This window comes from Mobula hypostoma, chromosome 8 (genome assembly GCF_963921235.1).
Source record: "Mobula hypostoma chromosome 8, sMobHyp1.1, whole genome shotgun sequence".
NCBI lineage: Eukaryota > Metazoa > Chordata > Chondrichthyes > Myliobatiformes > Myliobatidae > Mobula > Mobula hypostoma.
Window position 1 is genome coordinate 91,758,185 of NC_086104.1, and position 19,593 is coordinate 91,777,777.

General features: G+C 54.8%; 1 protein-coding gene across 2 annotated transcripts in view; it reads left to right on the plus strand.

The window, feature by feature from the left end:
* The first annotated feature begins 7,237 nt into the window (after positions 1-7,237).
* Positions 7,238-19,593, plus strand: part of LOC134350169 (synapse differentiation-inducing gene protein 1) — a 178,107-nt gene continuing 165,751 nt past the window's right edge. For both annotated transcript variants that reach the window (XM_063055137.1, XM_063055136.1), the window contains exon 1: positions 7,238-7,559. Coding sequence is in view for 1 of the 2 variants with exons in the window: in XM_063055136.1 (XP_062911206.1) it covers positions 7,542-7,559 (18 nt within the window). In the remaining variant the exon portion in view is untranslated. The remainder of the gene's footprint in view (positions 7,560-19,593) is intronic.

Genomic DNA, 19,593 nt, shown 5'->3' on the forward strand with positions numbered 1-19,593 from the left:
AAGATTCCCAGATGGTATGTTGCCTCCCTGGTCCCAGGGTTCAGGATATCTCAGATCAAGTCTTCAGCATTCTTAAGTGGGAAGGTGAACAGTGAGAAATTGTGGTCCATATAGGTACCAATGACATGGGTAGGATAAGTGACAAGGTTCTGCATAGGGATTTCAGGGAGCTGGGTGCTAAATTAAAGGGCAGAACCTCCAGGGTTGTGATCTCAGGATTGCCATCTGTGCCATGTGCTAGTGAGGCCAGAACTGGGAGATTATACAGTTTAATGTGTGGCTGAGGAGTTGGTGTAGGAAGGAGGGTATAAGATTTATGGATCTTTTCCAGGGAAGATGGAACCTGTACAGACGAGACAGTGTGCACCTGAACTGGAGGGGGACTAATATCCTTGCAGGAAGGTCTGTTACCGCTGCACTGTGGAGTTTAAACTAGAGTTACAGGGAGATGGAAAGCCAGAACAGTTAGTGGAGAGGTTGGTAAGGCCTCAGACAAAGTTAAGAATCAAAAGGTTGAGCATGGTGTGACTAGTGTCCTGAGCTACATACTGTATACTTCAATGCAAGAAATATTGTAGGAAAGGCGGATGATAGAGCTGAAGGTGAGGTAGCTGGTTCATGAACAGAGGTGATGTGTAGTGAGGAGAAGCTGTTGATAGGGCAAAATTGCAGTCAACTGGATAAGTTGCAATGGAAAAGACAGACAAAATTATAAAGGGTGAAAGCAGGACTGAAGGTCCTGTTTGATTACACACAGTAAACGGAATAAGGTAGATGAACTTGCAGCACAGTTACAGATTGGCGGGTATGATGTGGTAAACATCACTGAATCATGGCTGAAAGAAGATTACAGCTGGGAGTGTAATGTCCAAGGAAATACATTATATCGAAAGGACAGGCAGGAAAGCAGAGGGGGCAGTGTTGCTCTGTTGGTAAAAAATGAAATCAAATCATTAGAGGGAGGTGATATAGGGTTGGAAGGTGTTGAATCATTGTGGATAGAGCTAATGAACAGCAAGGATAAAAAGATCCTGAAGGGAGTTGTACATAGACCCCCAAACTGTAGTAAGGATGTGGTCTACAAATTACAACGGAGGATAGAAAATGCATGTCGAAAGGGCAATGTTACAATAGTCATGGGGGATTTGAATATGCACGTACATTGGGATTCTAGCATGGATAAAGCAGTGGCTGATTGTCAGGGGGCAAAGAGTGGGACAAAGGGAGTCTTTTCTGGCTGTGTGCTGGTGACTAGTAGTGTTCCATGGGAGTCTGTGTAGGGAACAATTCTTTTTACATTATATGTCAATGATTTGGATGATGGAATTGATGGCTTTGTTGCAAAGTTTGCCCGTGATATGAAGATAAGTGAAGGGTCAGGTAGTCTTGAGGAAGCAGGGAGGCTACAGAAAAACTTAGACAGATTAACAGAATGGGCAAAGAAATTGCAGATTGAATACAGTGTCAGGAAGTGTATGGTCATGCACTTTGCTCGAAGACATGAAAGAGTTGACTATTTTCTAAATGGAGAGAAAATACAAAAGCCTGAGGAACAAAGGGACTTGAGAGTCCTTGTGCAGGGTTCCCTAAGGGTTAACTTGTAGGTTGAGTCTGTGGTGAGGAACGCAAATGCAATGTTAGCATTCACTTCGAGAGGACTAGAATATAAAAGCAAGGACGTAATGCTGAGACTTTATAAAGCACTGGTGAGGCCTTACTTGGAGTATTGTGAGCAGTTTGGGCCCTTATCTTTGAAAGAATGTGTTGAAACTGGAGAGGGTTCAAAGGAGGTTCTCGAAAATGTTTCCAGGATTCAATGGCTTGTCATATGATGAGCATTTGATAGCTCTGGGTCTCAATTCACTAGAATTCAGAAGAATGAAGAGTGACCTCATTGAAACCTATCAAATGGTGAAAGGCCTTGATAGAGTAGATGTGGAGAGGTTGTTTGCTATGATGGGGGAGTCTAAGACCAGAGGACACAGCCTCAGAATAGAGGGGCGTGCTTTTAGAACAGAGATGAGAAGGTGCAGGTGAGAGAATGGTGAACTGCGGAATTCTTTGCCACAGGCCAAGTCTTTAAGAATACTTAAGGCAGAGGTTGGTAGCTTCTTGATTGGTTGGGGCATGAAGTGATATGGACAGAAGGCAGGAGATTGAGGCTGAGAGGAAAATTGGATCAGCGATAATGAAATGGTGGAGCAGACTCGATGGGCCAAATGGCCTAATTTTGCTCCTATATCTGATGGTCTTATGGACCTAATACTCCAAATTAGGCCTCGCCAATGTCTTCTACAACAACATAACATCCCAATGCCTGTACGCAATACTTTGATTCATGAAGGCCTATGTGTCCAAAGCTTTCTTTGCACCCTATCTACACGTGATGCCATTTTCAAGGAATTATGGATCAGTACTCCATGATCCCTCTGTTCTACCACACTCCAATGTTCCCTACTGAGTGCGTTGTATAAGTCCTTTCCTGGTTTGTCCTTCCAAAGTGCAACAACTCACACTTGTCTGCATTAAATTCCACCTGCCATTTTCCAGCCCACTTTTACACCCTGTTCAGACCCCACTGCAAGCTTTGATAGCTTTCCTAGCTGTCCACTACAGCCCCAATCTTGGTGTCATCTGTAAATTTGCTGATCTGGTTTACACATTATCATCAATATTGTTGATGTACTGTAGATGACTAACAACAACAGACACAGAACCGATCCCTGCTACACAGCACTAGTTGCAGGCCTCCAGTCAGGGAGGCTGCTATCTTCTACCACTCTCTGGCTTCTCCTGCGAAACCAATGTCCAATTCAATTTACTACCCCATCCTGACTGAACTGTCTTGACCAACCTCACATACGGGCCATTGACAAATGCCTTGATAAAGTCCATGCAGACAACATCTACTGATCTTTCCTTCATCAACTTTCCTGGTAATTGGTTGGACATGACCTATCTTAAACAAAGGCATGTTGACAATCCCTAATCAGAACCTGACTTCCCAAATATTTATATATCCAGTCCCTTAGAATACCTTGCAATAACTTACCCACTGCTGACATCAGGCAAACCAGTCTGTAATTTGCCAGCTTATTCTTAGAACCTTTCTTAAACAATGGAACAACATTAGCTATCCTCCAATCCTGCAGCAGCTCTTTCCTGGCTAACACTGTAGACTTGAAGCTCCAGCTTGAAGACTTGTGTCTGAGCTGCTTCTTGTTAGGTACGGACATCAGTAGACCTGAACTTTCCTCATTGATGCTGCCTGATTTATTTTAAATTATTGAGATACCTTGTGGAATAGGTCAGTCCAGCCTCTCGAACCACATCGCCCAGCAATCCTCTGATTTAACCTTAGCCTGATCACAGGCAATTTACAAATTAATCTACCAGCCAGTACATCTTTGGACCGTGGGAGGAAATGCATTTGGTCATGGGGAGAATGTACAAACTCCTTACAAGCATCATTGGGAATCGAACCCAAGTCACCTGTACTGTAAAGCGATGTGCTAACCAGTACAGCAGCGTGACACCCTGACTGCTGTGCAGTTCTGGCATTCTCTATCTTTAAATCCCTTCAGTATCTCCACCAAAAGAGTACACCTCTGAGAGTGCAGTTCTCACTCAAGTTTCCACTTGGGACGTCAGCCTAACCTCTCACTCAGACTTGAACGTCGAACTTGCAAGAAAGCAACTGGGGAAGGAAGGTTAGCAGTAAAGCCAGCAGAAGACTAATAACCCCTCAGAAGACTGCAGACATTGTCCCATAGAGTCAGAGACTGATGGAATAATACAGCATGAAATCAGGCCCTTCAGTACATTGGGCACATGCTGACCAAGGTGCCCGCATCCCTCTACACCTTTCCTATCAACGTCGTTATCCAAATGTCTTTTAAATAGCAACTGAGGACTAGCTTGAGCAAGCTAGGCCCTTTCTCTTTGGAGCGAAGGAGGAAAAGAGGTGACCTGACAGCAGTGTACAAGATGAGATTGGGCATAGACTGAGTAGATTAACATTTTCCCATGGCAGAAGTAGCTAATATGAGGGGGCGTAACTTGAAGGTGATTGGAGGAAAGTATGGTTGGGGGAGGGGTGATAAGTGAAGTAATTTTTTTTACACAGAGATCTGTGGGTATTTAGAATGCTCTACCAGGGGCAGGGGTAGAGGCAAATACATTAGGAACATGTAGGAAACTTTAGACAGGCAAATGGAGAAAAACAAAATGGAGGGCTATGTAGGTGGGAATGATTAGATTGATCTTAGAGAAGGTTAACAGGTTGGCACAACATCATGCGCTGAAAGTCCTATTCAATATTTTATATGTTGTTATTGTACCAGCTTCAAATTACTTCCTCTGGAGGTCTTTCCAGATATGGACCACCCTCTGGAGAAGAAGTTGTCCCTCAGGTCCCCTGCAAGACTCTCCCCTCTCACCTTAAGTGTATGCCCTCTACTTCTTGATTTCCCAACCCTGGGGAAAAGCCCTAACTCTGTATCCTTCTTCTTCCACTTAGGCAATCTCTCAGGAGGATTTCCTGCCACCACTGCACTGTGAGAAAATTGATGAGGCCACTGTTGGAACTGCAGACTCTTCTGCAGACATGGAAGGGTCTCATAGAGTGATACAGTATGGAAATAGGCCTTTTGGCCCATCGTGTCTATGTTGACCATCAAGCACTAGTCCCGCTTTATTCTCCCAGCATTTCCCCTGGAAATCCTATCCCTCACCTACAAACTAGGGGCAATTTACTGTGGCCAATTCACCACTGACCATGTACACCTTGGGATGTGTGAGGGATCTGAGATGGGCAGAATCTTTTTTCCCACAGTAGAAATGTCGAGTACTAGAGGACAACTATCAAAGTTGAGAGGGGGAAAGTTTAACAGAGATATGCAGAGCAACTTTTTAACACAGAGAATGTGGGCCGCCAGAGGTAACGGTTGAAGCAGGTAGGATAGTGGTGTTTCAGAGGCTGTTATACACATGATCATGTGTAGGCTGAAGAAATTTATTTTAATTTGGCATTTTGTTTCATGCAGAGGTGAGGGGATAAAAGTCCTGACCCTGTCCTATACTGTACTGTACTGTTCTATGGCAACACACAAAGCTTGAAGGAACTCAACAGGTCAGGCAGCATCTATGGAGGAAAATGGAGAGTCAGTGTTGTGGGTCCAGACCCTTCATCTGCACTGAAGGACAGGGCAAGGAGTTTCAAGTTCCTGGTTGTCAGCATCTCTGAAGATCTATCCTTTGGCCCAGCATATTGATGCGATTACAAAGAAGGCATACTTCCTGAGGAGTTTGAGGAGATCTGGTATGTCAGCAAAGATTTCTACAGGTGTACTGTGGAGAGCATTCTAACTGGTTGCATCCACTGTCTGGTATGGAGGGGGTCTCTCCACAGGATCAGAAAAAGCTGCAGAGAGTGCTCCATCATGGGCACTCGTCTCCCCAGTACCGATGACACCTTCGAAAAGCCTCAAAATGCAGTACGGACCCCCATCACCTAGGACATGCTCTCTTCTCATTCCCACCATCAGGGAGGAGGTACAGAAGGCTGAAGGCACGCACTCAATATTTTAGGAACAGCTTCTTCCCCTTTGCCATCAGATTTCTGAAAGGACATTGAACCAACCCATGTACCTCATCATTTTTGCTCTGTTTGTGCATTACTTATTTCATTTTTAAAATATATTTATAATTGCAATTTATAGTTTTTATGTACTGCGCTGTGTGGCTGCCATAAAACATGCAGTATGTGATATCAAAGCTGATTTTTGTTATAGGGAGATCGCTGGTTTATGGGTGGGCGGGTGGATATGCATCTCTATCAAAAGCGGAGCAAGGTGCTCGCTGAGAGGTCGCCCTTGGGTAAGGTGTTTAGCCCCGCCCAGTCGGAGTCATGAGAAGCCATGGGAACAAGTGGTGGATGGTCATATGAGCAACTGATGCATATTAAGTCCTGATTATGTAACCACCGACGCCAGGCAGACAATCTCTAAAGAGCATAGATAATGGCTGTGGTCACCCGTCTTGTCCTGGTCGTGGAAAGATAAAGATCACCCACGTCATACAAGACGGCACATAATGAATGAACGAACAGGCCAGTATAGCCAGATTATCTCCTCTCCCTCAATCAGAGGAGGCCCTTGATCCAAAACGTGGATTGTTCATTTCCCTCCCCGGATGCTGGTTGACCCGCTGAGTTCTGTCAGCAGGTTGGTTCTTGCTGCAGGTTCCACCAGCATCTGCCGCCCCTTGTGTCTCCGTACATTTCTATGTTCTAGGGAACCCCAGCAACCAGAGGAACACGTGGTCGAATCTAAACTCGCAAGCAGGGCCCCTTCTCTGCTGTTCACAATGGACTTCGGTGTGCCCCTGAGGTACGATTGATGCCTAGCACTGACGCAGTGGCCCGAAGGGCCTCCTCTCAGGCAGTATGAACTCAAAGGCCATGGAGATGAATATCAGGCAAGTTCTGTGAAGTGGCTGAATGTAGCAAAATCTTGATGTGGCTTAGACCCCAGCACCACTTAAGCGATGGGAAGAACACTGATTCTCCAATGGACCTCCGCAAGTCAACATCAATGATCTATTACGTTTTTATTTAAGCTTTCGTTTGTTATTAATCTACACCCTGATGTAGTTCTAGTAACACACAAAAAAAAACGCTGGAGGAACTCAGCAGGTCAGGCAGCGTCTATGGAAGGGAATAGAGTCGTCGCTTTGTGGTTTCATCTGAAACGTCCACACAATTCCTCTCCATAGATGCTGCCTGACCTGCTGAGCTCCTCCGGCATTTTGTGCGTGTTGCTTTGGATTTCCAGCATTCGCAGAATCTCTAGTGTTTCTGATGTAGCTCTATATTCTTACCAAAGTGACCGTTCGGCCCATTGAATCATATATCAGCAGTTCCATCCTTCACTAATTTCCCCTGCCATCTATTCTCCCCAGATTCCATGTCTCTGTCGTAGTCCGGCGCCGCTGGTTACTGGTCATTCTCGGGGAAACTCCCAGTGGCTGAAAGCAATCATTTTCCCGGGGTAAGGCGTTGGGAGGGAGGGGAGTAGAGCTGAACTGTCCGCCAAGGCACAGGAGCCGAACAATGCGGAAATCTGCTCAGATGTGGGCGAACCTGCTCCCCCTCCCCCTCCCCCTCCCCCTCAGTTGCAGTGGTTTCCGCGGGTAAAGAAAGCTGCACCGATAAATGTTGCCCACATAACAAGGAACTGGCATTTTCCGTGTGCCTGAAAACCGGTGCAGCTGAATTGTTACTATAAAGGAGCGAACAGGCACGGCGGCCGTGTGCACAGAGGAAGCTGGGCGAATATCCACAAACAACGTGAGCAGAGACAGCCTCATACTGCAAACATGGGTCAAGAAGAACCCCCCTCCCTACATCGCCGGTAGCCGGACTGTCGAAAGGATTGTGCGAGTTAAAACCCGGCGGCAGTTCTGTATCCGGACCGTCTAAACCGGTGGGCAGCAGAACTGTGGAAGCATTGCACTTGGGTCTGGAGTTCTGGACGCACACTATGCCTCTGGACTGCCTGGTGAGCGGGGAGACTCAATTCTAGAGTGGGAGAACTTTTAAAGAAACGTGCCTTACTGGATGTTAGGGGGTGGTGGAAATACATCGTGACTGGGTCGCCGGTTACTCCAATTTGATGGTGAGAGCCCCCCAAAACAACCTTAACCAACGTTAGTACGTGTCAACGGGGCGGGAAAGGGGAAAAGTCTATCGCACTTTATCACACGCCTTCTCTTTCTCTCTTTCTCTCTCTCTCTCTCACACACACACACACACACACGCTTGGGCATTGCCGTATGCACACCTTTACACAATCTCACACACATACACAGACTCACGCACATACCGAACAGACACACATCCAGTGTTTTATACATGGCAACACTCACGTGCACATTTAATTATACATGAATGCACTTTATACTAATGCAAACATGAATTTATAAACAAAATGCGTTATAAGTATATTATGTGACCTACATGCGTGTATGATGTGTGTGTGTGTGTGTGTGTGTGTGTGTGTGTGTGTGTACTCACACTAATTTAACACGGTTTGTACGCACGGCTATGTAAACATACGTATATGTATCGGTATGTCTGCGCACCCGTGTTCTTTCGGCACACAGACACTCATGTTTACCTGTACATATTTATATGTATAGATACACCATTTGACGCCTCCCGCCAAAGTGTGCAGGTTGTAGCCGGAGACCTCCGGAGGGTCTGCGGGGTTGCGAGCTGCGGTCAGCGGGATAGGCTGCTCCGGAGGTGCGGGCGTCAGGACAGGCGATGTGGTGGCTTCCCTTTCACAATGCAGCAGTCCCGCTGCCTTATCATGCGGCTCACACCTCCCGGAGGGACTCCTGAGTGTAAGAAGGCTCGTCCAACAACCCCACGGACTGAGAGGGGCATTCGGCAGGGTTATTAAACGAGGAAGGTGAGGTAGGAGGGAGAGAAGGCTGCCGTGCATTTAAAGCAAAATGTTGTAAGCGAAGAATGTGAAGCAGCGCGGTTATATAGACACCCACACACGTATACATTCCACATTCCACACAGTAACTCGGGGCCACGCATCATTTCCCGGACACTGCAGAGCAGGGGGATGAGTTCTGCTTCACAAATAAGCGCCCCGGCTGGTTTGTAACCGAAGCCCCGCCGTGGCTGTTGTGCGTGCGGGGATTTGAGAAATCCTGCCGCTGTAGTGAGTCGTATCTGACGGTCCTGTGTGCCTCCCTTCGTGTGTCTGCATCTTTCCGTAAGACTGGGCGAACACCTGTGTGTGTGTGTGTGTGTGCCTGTAACTCTAGATCTGTGTGCTGCCTTTTGCATCTATGTACATTATTTTTGTCATGCTGTACGGTACAGGAAAAGGCCGTTCAGCCCATCACATCCATGCCCAACTTTTTGCCAGTCTCCTCTAATCCCCGTTTGACTATATTAGGTCCATATTCTTCTAAGCCTTTCTGAAAGGTGGTCATTATGTCCAACTGCACCATCTCCTCAGGCTGTGAGTTCCACATATCAATGGCCCTCTGTTTAAGTAAAAACTCTTCCTCTAGTTCCCCCTTAAAAAACCATCCACACACCTTAAATGTATGCACTCTTGTTTTTAATATCCCCTGCTATAGGAACGTGTGTGTGTGTGAGAGAGAGAGAGAGAGAGAGAGAGAGAGACAGAGAGAGACTCGTCCTATGTGTGCTTATGATGCATCTGGTGTGTGTATGCCTGTTAAACACAAGGGATTCTGTAGATGCTGAAAATCCAGAGGAACATACACAAATTGCTGGAAGATCTCAGCAGGCCAGGTGGCATCCATGGAGAGGAATAAACAGTCAACTTTTCAGGCGGAGATCCAAGTCCTGATGAAGTGTCTTGGCTGGAAAAAACATCAGCTGTTTATTCCTCTCCATGGATGCTGTCTGATATGCTGAGTTTCTCCAGCATTCTGTGGGTGTTGTTCCTGTGTGTTTGTGTGTGTGTGTGAGGGTGTGAGTCTGAGTGTGTGGGTATGTTTGTATGAGTATGTGTGTTAGCAGAGGCTGTTGGGAGTTCACATAAAGATGGAAATGATTGAAGCTCCTTTTTTGCATGGCCTTGCATAAGCCAAATTGTTAAAGGAAAGGGGGTTGGTGGTTTGCAAGTAGGTCGTTGCTGCAGTCCTTGTCGATTTGATCAACTGTAGGCAAAAAAGCCAGCTGATTTTGCATGTGTGTCCTGGAGCTGTTTCTGCAGTCTGCCTTCAAACAGACCCCCAATCCTTGTGATACCATGATCGATAATATTGGCAGTGTGTAACGTAGGAGTTTGATTCTGTTTTACAGCACTGACATATGGTTAATTATGGTATCATTGTCTCCAAAGCAGTGGTAGCTCTATTTATTTCAGCAAATAGTAAAGGTCTTTATGAACTATAAAATGAGCACAAAATAATCTGAATGAACTACAATGAGAATTCAAGCCGTGCAATATTTGAATGTTGTTCTGCTGTGCGAAGACAGGCTTGCCAATTCTACAAGGGGAAATATTCTTTGAATCGCACATCTTCCACGTCAGTTGAGAGGAGTAACACAATCACCATGCTGGCAACACCTACAGTCAACATTTTGGGCCAAGGCCCTTCCTCAGGAAATGTTAACTATTTATTCCTCTCCATAGATTCTGCCTGAACCTGCTGAGTTCCTCCAGCATTTTGTGTGTGTTGCTTAAGATTTCCAGCATCTGCAGAATCCCTTGTGTTTGAGAGTGGAGGAGTGTTGGAGAAGGCAACACTTTTTTAACTGTAGCACTCCAAGGGATTCCCATCAAATGAGGGGAGAACGCCAAGCAATACTTGGAACTTGGCATGCATTGTCGAACATCTACTGCTGCGGCTGTTTCTTTAAAGCTGCTGCACTGTGCAAGCAAAGTGACAAAACTAGGGTTCAATGCCTGATTCAAAGGAAAGGACAGATATCACATGGGATGTAATTGCATTATAGTCTGGGGAGTGGGAAAATGAGAAAGGAGCAAGAGCTTCTCTCTCCCTCCATGTCCTTCACTTTCTCTCCATACCCTTCTCTCTTTCTCTCCCTCTCTCCCCTCTCCCAGTCCTTCTCTCCACTCTCCATGACCATCTCTCCCCTCTCCCCATCCCTCTCTCCCCTCTCCCCGTCCCCCTCTCTCCTTTCCCCACCCCCCTCTCTCCTCTCCCCATCCCTCTCTCTACTCTCCCCGTCCCTCTCTCCACTCTCCATGATCATCTCTCCGCTCTCCCTGTCCCCCTCTCTACTCTCCCCGTCCCCCTCTCTACTCTCCCCGTCCCCCTCTCTGCTCTTCCCGTCCCTCTCTCCGCTCTTCCCATCCCTCTCTCCGCTCTCCATAACCATCTCTCCGCTCTTCCCGTCCCTCTCTCCGCTCTTCCCATCCCTCTCTCCGCTCTCCATGACCATCTCTCCGCTCTCCCCTCCCTCTCTCTCCACTCTCCCCGTCCCTCTCTCCACTCTCCATGACCATCTCTCCACTCTCCCCGTCCCTCTCTCTCCGCTCTCCCCGTCCCTCTCTCCACTCTCCATGACCATCTCTCTGCTCTCCCCTCCCGCTCTCCACTCTCCATGACCATCTCTCCGTTCTCCCCGTCCCCCTCTCTACTCTCCCCATCCCCCTCTCTACTCTCCCCGTCCCTCACTCCGCTCTCCATGACCATCTCTCCGCTCTCCCCGTCCCCCTCTCCCCTCTCCCCGTCCCTCTCTCCACTCTCCATGACCATCTCTCCGCTCTCCCCATCCCCCTCTCTCCACTCTCTCCAACCTTCTCTCCACTCTCCATGACCATCTCTCCGCTCTCCCCGTCCCCCCTCTCTACTCTCCCCGTCCCTCTCTCCGCTCTCCCCGTCCCTCTCTCTACTCTAGCCGTCCCCCTCTCTACTCTCCCTGTCCCTCACTCCGCTCTCCATGACCATCTCTCCGCTCTCCCCGTCCCCCTCTCCCCTCTCCCCGTCCCTCTCTCCACTTTCCATGACCATCTCTCCGCTCTCCCCATCCCCTTCTCTACTCTCCCCATCCCCCTCTCTACTCTCCCCATCCCTCTCTCCACTCTCCATGACCATCTCTTCACTCTCCCCGCCCCCGCTCTCTCCTCTCCCCGTCCCTCTCTCCTCTCCCCGTCCCCATCTCTACTCTCCCCTCCCTCTCTCCATGACCATCTCTCCACTCTCCCCGTCCCACTCTCCACTCTGCATGACCATCTCTCTACTCTCCCCATCCCCCTCTCCCCTCTCCCCATCCCTCTCTCTCCGCTCTCCCCGTCCCTCTCTCCACTCTCCATGACCATCTCTCCACTCTCCCCTCCCTCTCTCCGCTCTCCCCTCTCTCCTCTCCCCGTCCCTCTCTCCTCTCCCCATCCCTCTCTCTGCTCTCCCCTCTTTCCCTGTCCCTCTCTCCACTCTCCTCTCCCTCTCTAACCTCTCCCCTCTCTCCTCTCCCCATCCCTCTCTCTGCTCTCCTCCCCCCTCTCTCCTCTGCCCATCCCTCCCTCCCCCTCTCCGTCCCTCTCTCCCTTCTCCCCAACCCTCTTTCTCCTATCCCCATCCTTCTCTCAACTCTCCCCATTCCTCTCCCTGTCCCTCTCTCTCCACTCCCAGTCCCTCTCTCTGCTCTCCCCATCCCTCTCTCTGCTCTCCCCGACCCTCTCTCCCCTCTCCCCGACCCTCTCTCCCCTCTCCCCTCCCTCTCTCCCCTCCACCCTCTCTCCCCGTCCCTCTCTCCACTCTCCTCTCCCTCTCTCCTCTCTCCCCTCTCTCCCTCCCTCTCTCTCCTCTGCCCGTCCATCCCTCCCTCCCCCTCTCCATCCCTCTCTCCCTTCTCCCCAACCCTCTTTCTCCTTTCCCCATCCTTCTCTCACCTCTCCCCATTCCTCTCCCCATCTCTCTCCACTCCCGGTCCCTCTCTCTCCATTCCCCGTCCCTCTCTCCGCTCTCTCCATCCCTCTCCCCATCCCTCCCCAACCCCCCTCTACCAATCCCTCCCCAACCTCCCTCTCCCCATCCCTCCCCAACACCCTCTACCCATCCCTACCCATCCCCCTCTCCCCATCCCTCCCCAACCACCCCTCCCCATCACTCCCCAACCCTCCCCAACCCCCTCTCCTCTCCCCATTCCTGCCCAACTCCCCTCTCCCCATCCCTCCCCAACCCACCTCTCCCCATCCCTCCCCAACCCCATTCGCCTCTCCCCATCCCTCCCCAACCCCCCTCTCCTCTCTCCATCACTCCCCAACCCCCCTCTCCTCTCCCCATCCCTCCCCAACCACCCTCTCCTCTCCCCTTCCCTCCTCAACCCCCTCTCCTCTCCCCATCCCTCCCCACACCCACTCCTCTCCCCAACACCCTCTCCGTTCCCCATCCCTCCCCAACCCCCCCTCCTCTCCCCATCCCTCCCCAAACCCCCTGTGCTCTCCCCATCCCTCCCCAACCCCCTCTCCTCTCCCCATCCCTCCCCAACCCCCCTCTGCTCTCCCCATCCCTCCCCAAACCCCCTCTGCTCTCCCCATCCCTCCCCAGACCCCCTCTGCTCTCCCCATCCCTCCCTAAACCCCTCTCCTCTCCCCATCTCACCCCAAACCCCTCTCCCCATCCCACCCCAACCCATCTCCTCTCCCCATCCTGCCAAACCCCCTTATCCCCATTCCTCCCCAACCCCCACTCCTCTCCCCATCCCGCCCAACCCCACTCTCCCCATCCCAATCCAACCCCCTCTCCTCTCCCCAACCCCCGTCTCCTCTCCCCATCCCTCCCCAACACCATTCTCCTCTCCCCATCACACCCATCCCTCCCCAACCCCTTCTGCTCACCCCATCCCTCCCCAACCGCCCTCTCCTCTCCCCATCCCTCCCCAAACCCCATCTCCTCTCCCCACCCTTCCCCAACACCCCTCTCCCCATCTCTCCCCAACGCCGCTCTACCCATCACTCCCCAACCCCCCTCTGCTCTCCCCATCCCTCCCCAACACCCCTCTGCTCTCCCCATCCCTCCCCAATCCCACTCTGCTCTGCCCATCCCGCCCAACCCCCCTCTCCCCATCCCTCCCCAACCCCCTCTTCTCTCCCCATGCCTGCCCAACCCCCCTCTCCCGATCCCTGCCCAAATCCCCTCTCCCCATCCCTCCCCAAACCCGCTCTCCTCTCCCCATCACTCACCAACCCCCATCTACTCTCCCCATCCCTCCCCAAACCCCTTCTGCTCTCCCCATCCCTCCCCAGACCCCCGCTGCTCTCCCCATTCCTCCCCAGCCCCCTCTGCTCTCCCCATCCCTCCCCAACCCCCCTTTTCCATCCCTCTCCATCCACCCTCTCCTCTTCAAACCCTCCACAACCACCCTCTGCTCTCCCCATCCCTCCTCAATCCCCCTCTCCTCTCCCCATCCCTCCCTAAACCCCTCTCCTCTCCCCATCTCACCCCAAACCCCTCTCCCCATCCCACCCCAACCCATCTCCTCTCCCCATCCTGCCAAACCCCCTTATCCCCATTCCTCCCCAACCCCCACTCCTCTCCCCATCCCGCCCAACCCCCTTCTCCCCATCCCACCCCGCCCAACCCCCTTCTCCCCATCCCACCCCGCCCAACCCCACTCTCCCCATCCCACCCCAACCCCCTCTCCTCTCCCCAACCCCTGTCTCCTCTCCCCATCCCTCCCCAACACCCTTCTCCTCTCCCCATCACACCCATCCCTCCCCAACCCCTTCTGCTCACCCCATCCCTCCCCAACCGCCCTCTCCTCTCCCCATCCCTCCACAAACCCCATCTCCTCTCCCCACCCTTCCCCAACCCCCCTCTCCCCATCTCTCCCCAACGCCGCTCTACCCATCACTCCCCAACCCCCCTCTGCTCTCCCCATCCCTCCTCAACCCTCCTCTGACCTCCCCATCCCTCCCCAACCCCCTCTCCTGTCCCCATCCCTCCCCAACCCCCATCTCCTCTCCCCACACTTCCCCAACCCCCCTCTCCCCATCACTCCCCAACCCTCCTCTCCTCTCCCCATCACTCCGAAACCCCCCTCTGCTCTCCCCATCCCCCCAGACGCCCTCTGCTCTCCCCATCCCTCACCAACCCCTCTCTGCTCTCCACATCCCTCCCCAAACTCCCTCTGCTCTCCCCATCCCTCCCCAGACCCCCTCTGCTCTCCCCATCCCTCCCCAGACCGCCTCTGCTCTCCCCATCCCTCCCCAGATCCCCTCTGCTCTCTCCATCCCTCCCCAGATCCCCTCTGCTCTCCCCATCCCTCCCCAACCCCCTCACCTCTCCCCATCCCTCCTGAAGCCCACTCTCCCCATCCCTCCCCAACCACCCTCTCCTCTCCCCATCCCGCCCAACCCCCTTCTCCCCATCCCACCCCGCCCAACCCCACTCTCCCCATCCCACCCCAAACCCCTCTCCTCTCCCCAACCCCTGTCTCCTCTCCCCATCCCTCCCCAACACCCTTCTCCTCTCCCCATCACACCCATCCCTCCCCAACCCCTTCTGCTCACCCCATCCCTCCCCAACCGCCCTCTCCTCTCCCCATCCCTCCACAAACCCCATCTCCTCTCCCCACCCTTCCCCAACCCCCCTCTCCCCATCTCTCCCCAACGCCGCTCTACCCATCACTCCCCAACCCCCCTCTGCTCTCCCCATCCCTCCCCAACACCCCTCTGCTCTCCCCATCCCTCCCCAATCCCACTCTGCTCTGCCCATCCCGCCCAACCCCCCTCTCCCCATCCCTCCCCAACCCCCTCTTCTCTCCCCATGCCTGCCCAACCCCCCTCTCCCGATCCCTGCCCAAATCCCCTCTCCCCATCCCTCCCCAAACCCGCTCTCCTCTCCCCATCACTCACCAACCCCCCTCTACTCTCCCCATCCCTCCCCAAACCCCTTCTGCTCTCCCCATCCCTCCCCAGACCCCCGCTGCTCTCCCCATCCCTCCCCAGCCCCCTCTGCTCTCCCCATCCCTCCCCAACCCCCCTTTTCCATCCCTCTCCATCCACCCTCTCCTCTTCAAACCCTCCACAACCACCCTCTGCTCTCCCCATCCCTCCTCAATCCCCCTCTCCTCTCCCCATCCCTCCCTAAACCCCTCTCCTCTCCCCATCTCACCCCAAACCCCTCTCCCCATCCCACCCCAACCCATCTCCTCTCCCCATCCTGCCAAACCCCCTTATCCCCATTCCTCCCCAACCCCCACTCCTCTCCCCATCCCTCCCCAACACCCTTCTCCTCTCCCCATCACACCCATCCCTCCCCAACCCCTTCTGCTCACCCCATCCCTCCCCAACCGCCCTCTCCTCTCCCCATCCCTCCCCAAACCCCATCTCCTCTCCCCACCCTTCCCCAACACCCCTCTCCCCATCTCTCCCCAACGCCGCTCTACCCATCACTCCCCAACCCCCCTCTGCTCTCCCCATCCCTCCCCAACACCCCTCTGCTCTCCCCATCCCTCCCCAATCCCACTCTGCTCTGCCCATCCCGCCCAACCCCCCTCTCCCCATCCCTCCCCAACCCCCTCTTCTCTCCCCATGCCTGCCCAACCCCCCTCTCCCGATCCCTGCCCAAATCCCCTCTCCCCATCCCTCCCCAAACCCGCTCTCCTCTCCCCATCACTCACCAACCCCCATCTACTCTCCCCATCCCTCCCCAAACCCCTTCTGCTCTCCCCATCCCTCCCCAGACCCCCGCTGCTCTCCCCATTCCTCCCCAGCCCCCTCTGCTCTCCCCATCCCTCCCCGACCCCCCTTTTCCATCCCTCTCCATCCACCCTCTCCTCTTCAAACCCTCCACAACCACCCTCTGCTCTCCCCATCCCTCCTCAATCCCCCTCTCCTCTCCCCATCCCTCCCTAAACCCCTCTCCTCTCCCCATCTCACCCCAAACCCCTCTCCCCATCCCACCCCAACCCATCTCCTCTCCCCATCCTGCCAAACCCCCTTATCCCCATTCCTCCCCAACCCCCACTCCTCTCCCCATCCCGCCCAACCCCCTTCTCCCCATCCCACCCCGCCCAACCCCCTTCTCCCCATCCCACCCCGCCCAACCCCACTCTCCCCATCCCACCCCAACCCCCTCTCCTCTCCCCAACCCCTGTCTCCTCTCCCCATCCCTCCCCAACACCCTTCTCCTCTCCCCATCACACCCATCCCTCCCCAACCCCTTCTGCTCACCCCATCCCTCCCCAACCGCCCTCTCCTCTCCCCATCCCTCCACAAACCCCATCTCCTCTCCCCACCCTTCCCCAACCCCCCTCTCCCCATCTCTCCCCAACGCCGCTCTACCCATCACTCCCCAACCCCCCTCTGCTCTCCCCATCCCTCCTCAACCCTCCTCTGACCTCCCCATCCCTCCCCAACCCCCTCTCCTGTCCCCATCCCTCCCCAACCCCCATCTCCTCTCCCCACACTTCCCCAACCCCCCTCTCCCCATCACTCCCCAACCCTCCTCTCCTCTCCCCATCACTCCGAAACCCCCCTCTGCTCTCCCCATCCCCCCAGACGCCCTCTGCTCTCCCCATCCCTCACCAACCCCGCTCTGCTCTCCACAACCCTCCCCAAACTCCCTCTGCTCTCCCCATCCCTCCCCAGACCCCCTCTGCTCTCCCCATCCCTCCCCAGACCGCCTCTGCTCTCCCCATCCCTCCCCAGATCCCCTCTGCTCTCCCCATCCCTCCCCAGATCCCCTCTGCTCTCCCCATCCCTCCCCAACCCCCTCACCTCTCCCCATCCCTCCTGAAGCCCACTCTCCCCATCCCTCCCCAACCACCCTCTCTTCTCCCCATCCCGCCCAACCCCCTTCTCCCCATCCCACCCCGCCCAACCCCACTCTCCCCATCCCACCCCAAACCCCTCTCCTCTCCCCAACCCCTGTCTCCTCTCCCCATCCCTCCCCAACACCCTTCTCCTCTCCCCATCACACCCATCCCTCCCCAACACCCTTCTCCTCTCCCCATCACACCCATCCCTCCCCAACCCCTTCTGCTCACCCCATCCCTCCCCAACCGCCCTCTCCTCTCCCCATCCCTCCACAAACCCCATCTCCTCTCCCCACCCTTCCCCAACCCCCCTCTCCCCATCTCTCCCCAACGCCGCTCTACCCATCACTCCCCAACCCCCCTCTGCTCTCCCCATCCCTCCCCAACACCCCTCTGCTCTCCCCATCCCTCCCCAATCCCACTCTGCTCTGCCCATCCCGCCCAACCCCCCTCTCCCCATCCCTCCCCAACCCCCTCTTCTCTCCCCATGCCTGCCCAACCCCCCTCTCCCGATCCCTGCCCAAATCCCCTCTCCCCATCCCTCCCCAAACCCGCTCTCCTCTCCCCATCACTCACCAACCCCCCTCTACTCTCCCCATCCCTCCCCAAACCCCTTCTGCTCTCCCCATCCCTCCCCAGACCCCCGCTGCTCTCCCCATCCCTCCCCAGCCCCCTCTGCTCTCCCCATCCCTCCCCAACCCCCCTTTTCCATCCCTCTCCATCCACCCTCTCCTCTTCAAACCCTCCACAACCACCCTCTGCTCTCCCCATCCCTCCTCAATCCCCCTCTCCTCTCCCCATCCCTCCCTAAACCCCTCTCCTCTCCCCATCTCACCCCAAACCCCTCTCCCCATCCCACCCCAACCCATCTCCTCTCCCCATCCTGCCAAACCCCCTTATCCCCATTCCTCCCCAACCCCCACTCCTCTCCCCATCCCGCCCAACCCCCTTCTCCCCATCCCACCCCGCCCAACCCCCTTCTCCCCATCCCACCCCGCCCAACCCCACTCTCCCCATCCCACCCCAACCCCCTCTCCTCTCCCCAACCCCTGTCTCCTCTCCCCATCCCTCCCCAACACCCTTCTCCTCTCCCCATCACACCCATCCCTCCCCAACCCCTTCTGCTCACCCCATCCCTCCCCAACCGCCCTCTCCTCTCCCCATCCCTCCACAAACCCCATCTCCTCTCCCCACCCTTCCCCAACCTCCCTCTCCCCATCTCTCCCCAACGCCGCTCTACCCATCACTCCCCAACCCCCCTCTGCTCTCCCCATCCCTCCCCAACCCTTCTCTGACTTCCCCATCCCTCCCCAACCCCCTCTCCTGTCCCCATCCCTCCCCAACCCCCATCTCCTCTCCCCACACTTCCCCAACGCCCCTCTCCCCATCACTCCCCAACCCTCCTCTCCTCTCCCCATCACTCCGAAACCCCCCTCTGCTCTCCCCATCCCCCCAGACGCCCTCTGCTCTCCCCATCCCTCCCCAACCCCTCTCTGCTCTCCACATCCCTCCCCAAACTCCCTCTGCTCTCCCCATCCCTCCCCAGACCCCCTCTGCTCTCCCCATCCCTCCCCAGACCGCCTCTGCTCTCCCCATCCCTCCCCAGATCCCCTCTGCTCTCCCCATCCCTCCCCAACCCCCTCACCTCTCCCCATCCCTCCTGAAGCCCACTCTCCCCATCCCTCCCCAACCACCCTCTCCTCTCCCCATCCCCGCCCAACCCCCCTCTCCCCATCCCTCCCCAACCCCCCTCTCCTCTCCCCATCACTCCCCAACCTCCCTCTCCTCTCCCCATCCCTCCCCAACCCCCCTCTCCTCTCCCCATCCCTCCCCAGAACCACTCTGCTTTCCCCATCCGTCCCCAGAACCCCTCTGCTCTCCCCAGACCCCCTCTGCTCTCCCCATCCCTCCCAAACCCCCCTCTCCGCTCCCCATCCCTCCCCAATCCCCCTCTGCTCTCCCCATCCCTCCCCAACCCCCGCTGCTCTCCCCATCCCTCCCCAACCCCACTCTCTCCATCCCTCCCCAACCACCCTCTCCTCTTCCGATCCCTCCACAACCCACCTCTCCTGTCCCCATCCTTCCCCAACACCCTCTCCTCTCCCCATCACTCCCCAAACCCCCACCCCCATCACTCCCCAAACCCCATCCCCATCCCTCCCCAACACCCTTCTCCTCTCCCCATCACCCTTCTCCTCTCCCCATCACACCCATCCTTCCCCAACCCCTTCTGCTCGCCCCATCCCTCCCCAACCGCCCTCTCCTCTCCCCATTCCTCCCCAGACCCCATCTCCTCTCCCCACCCT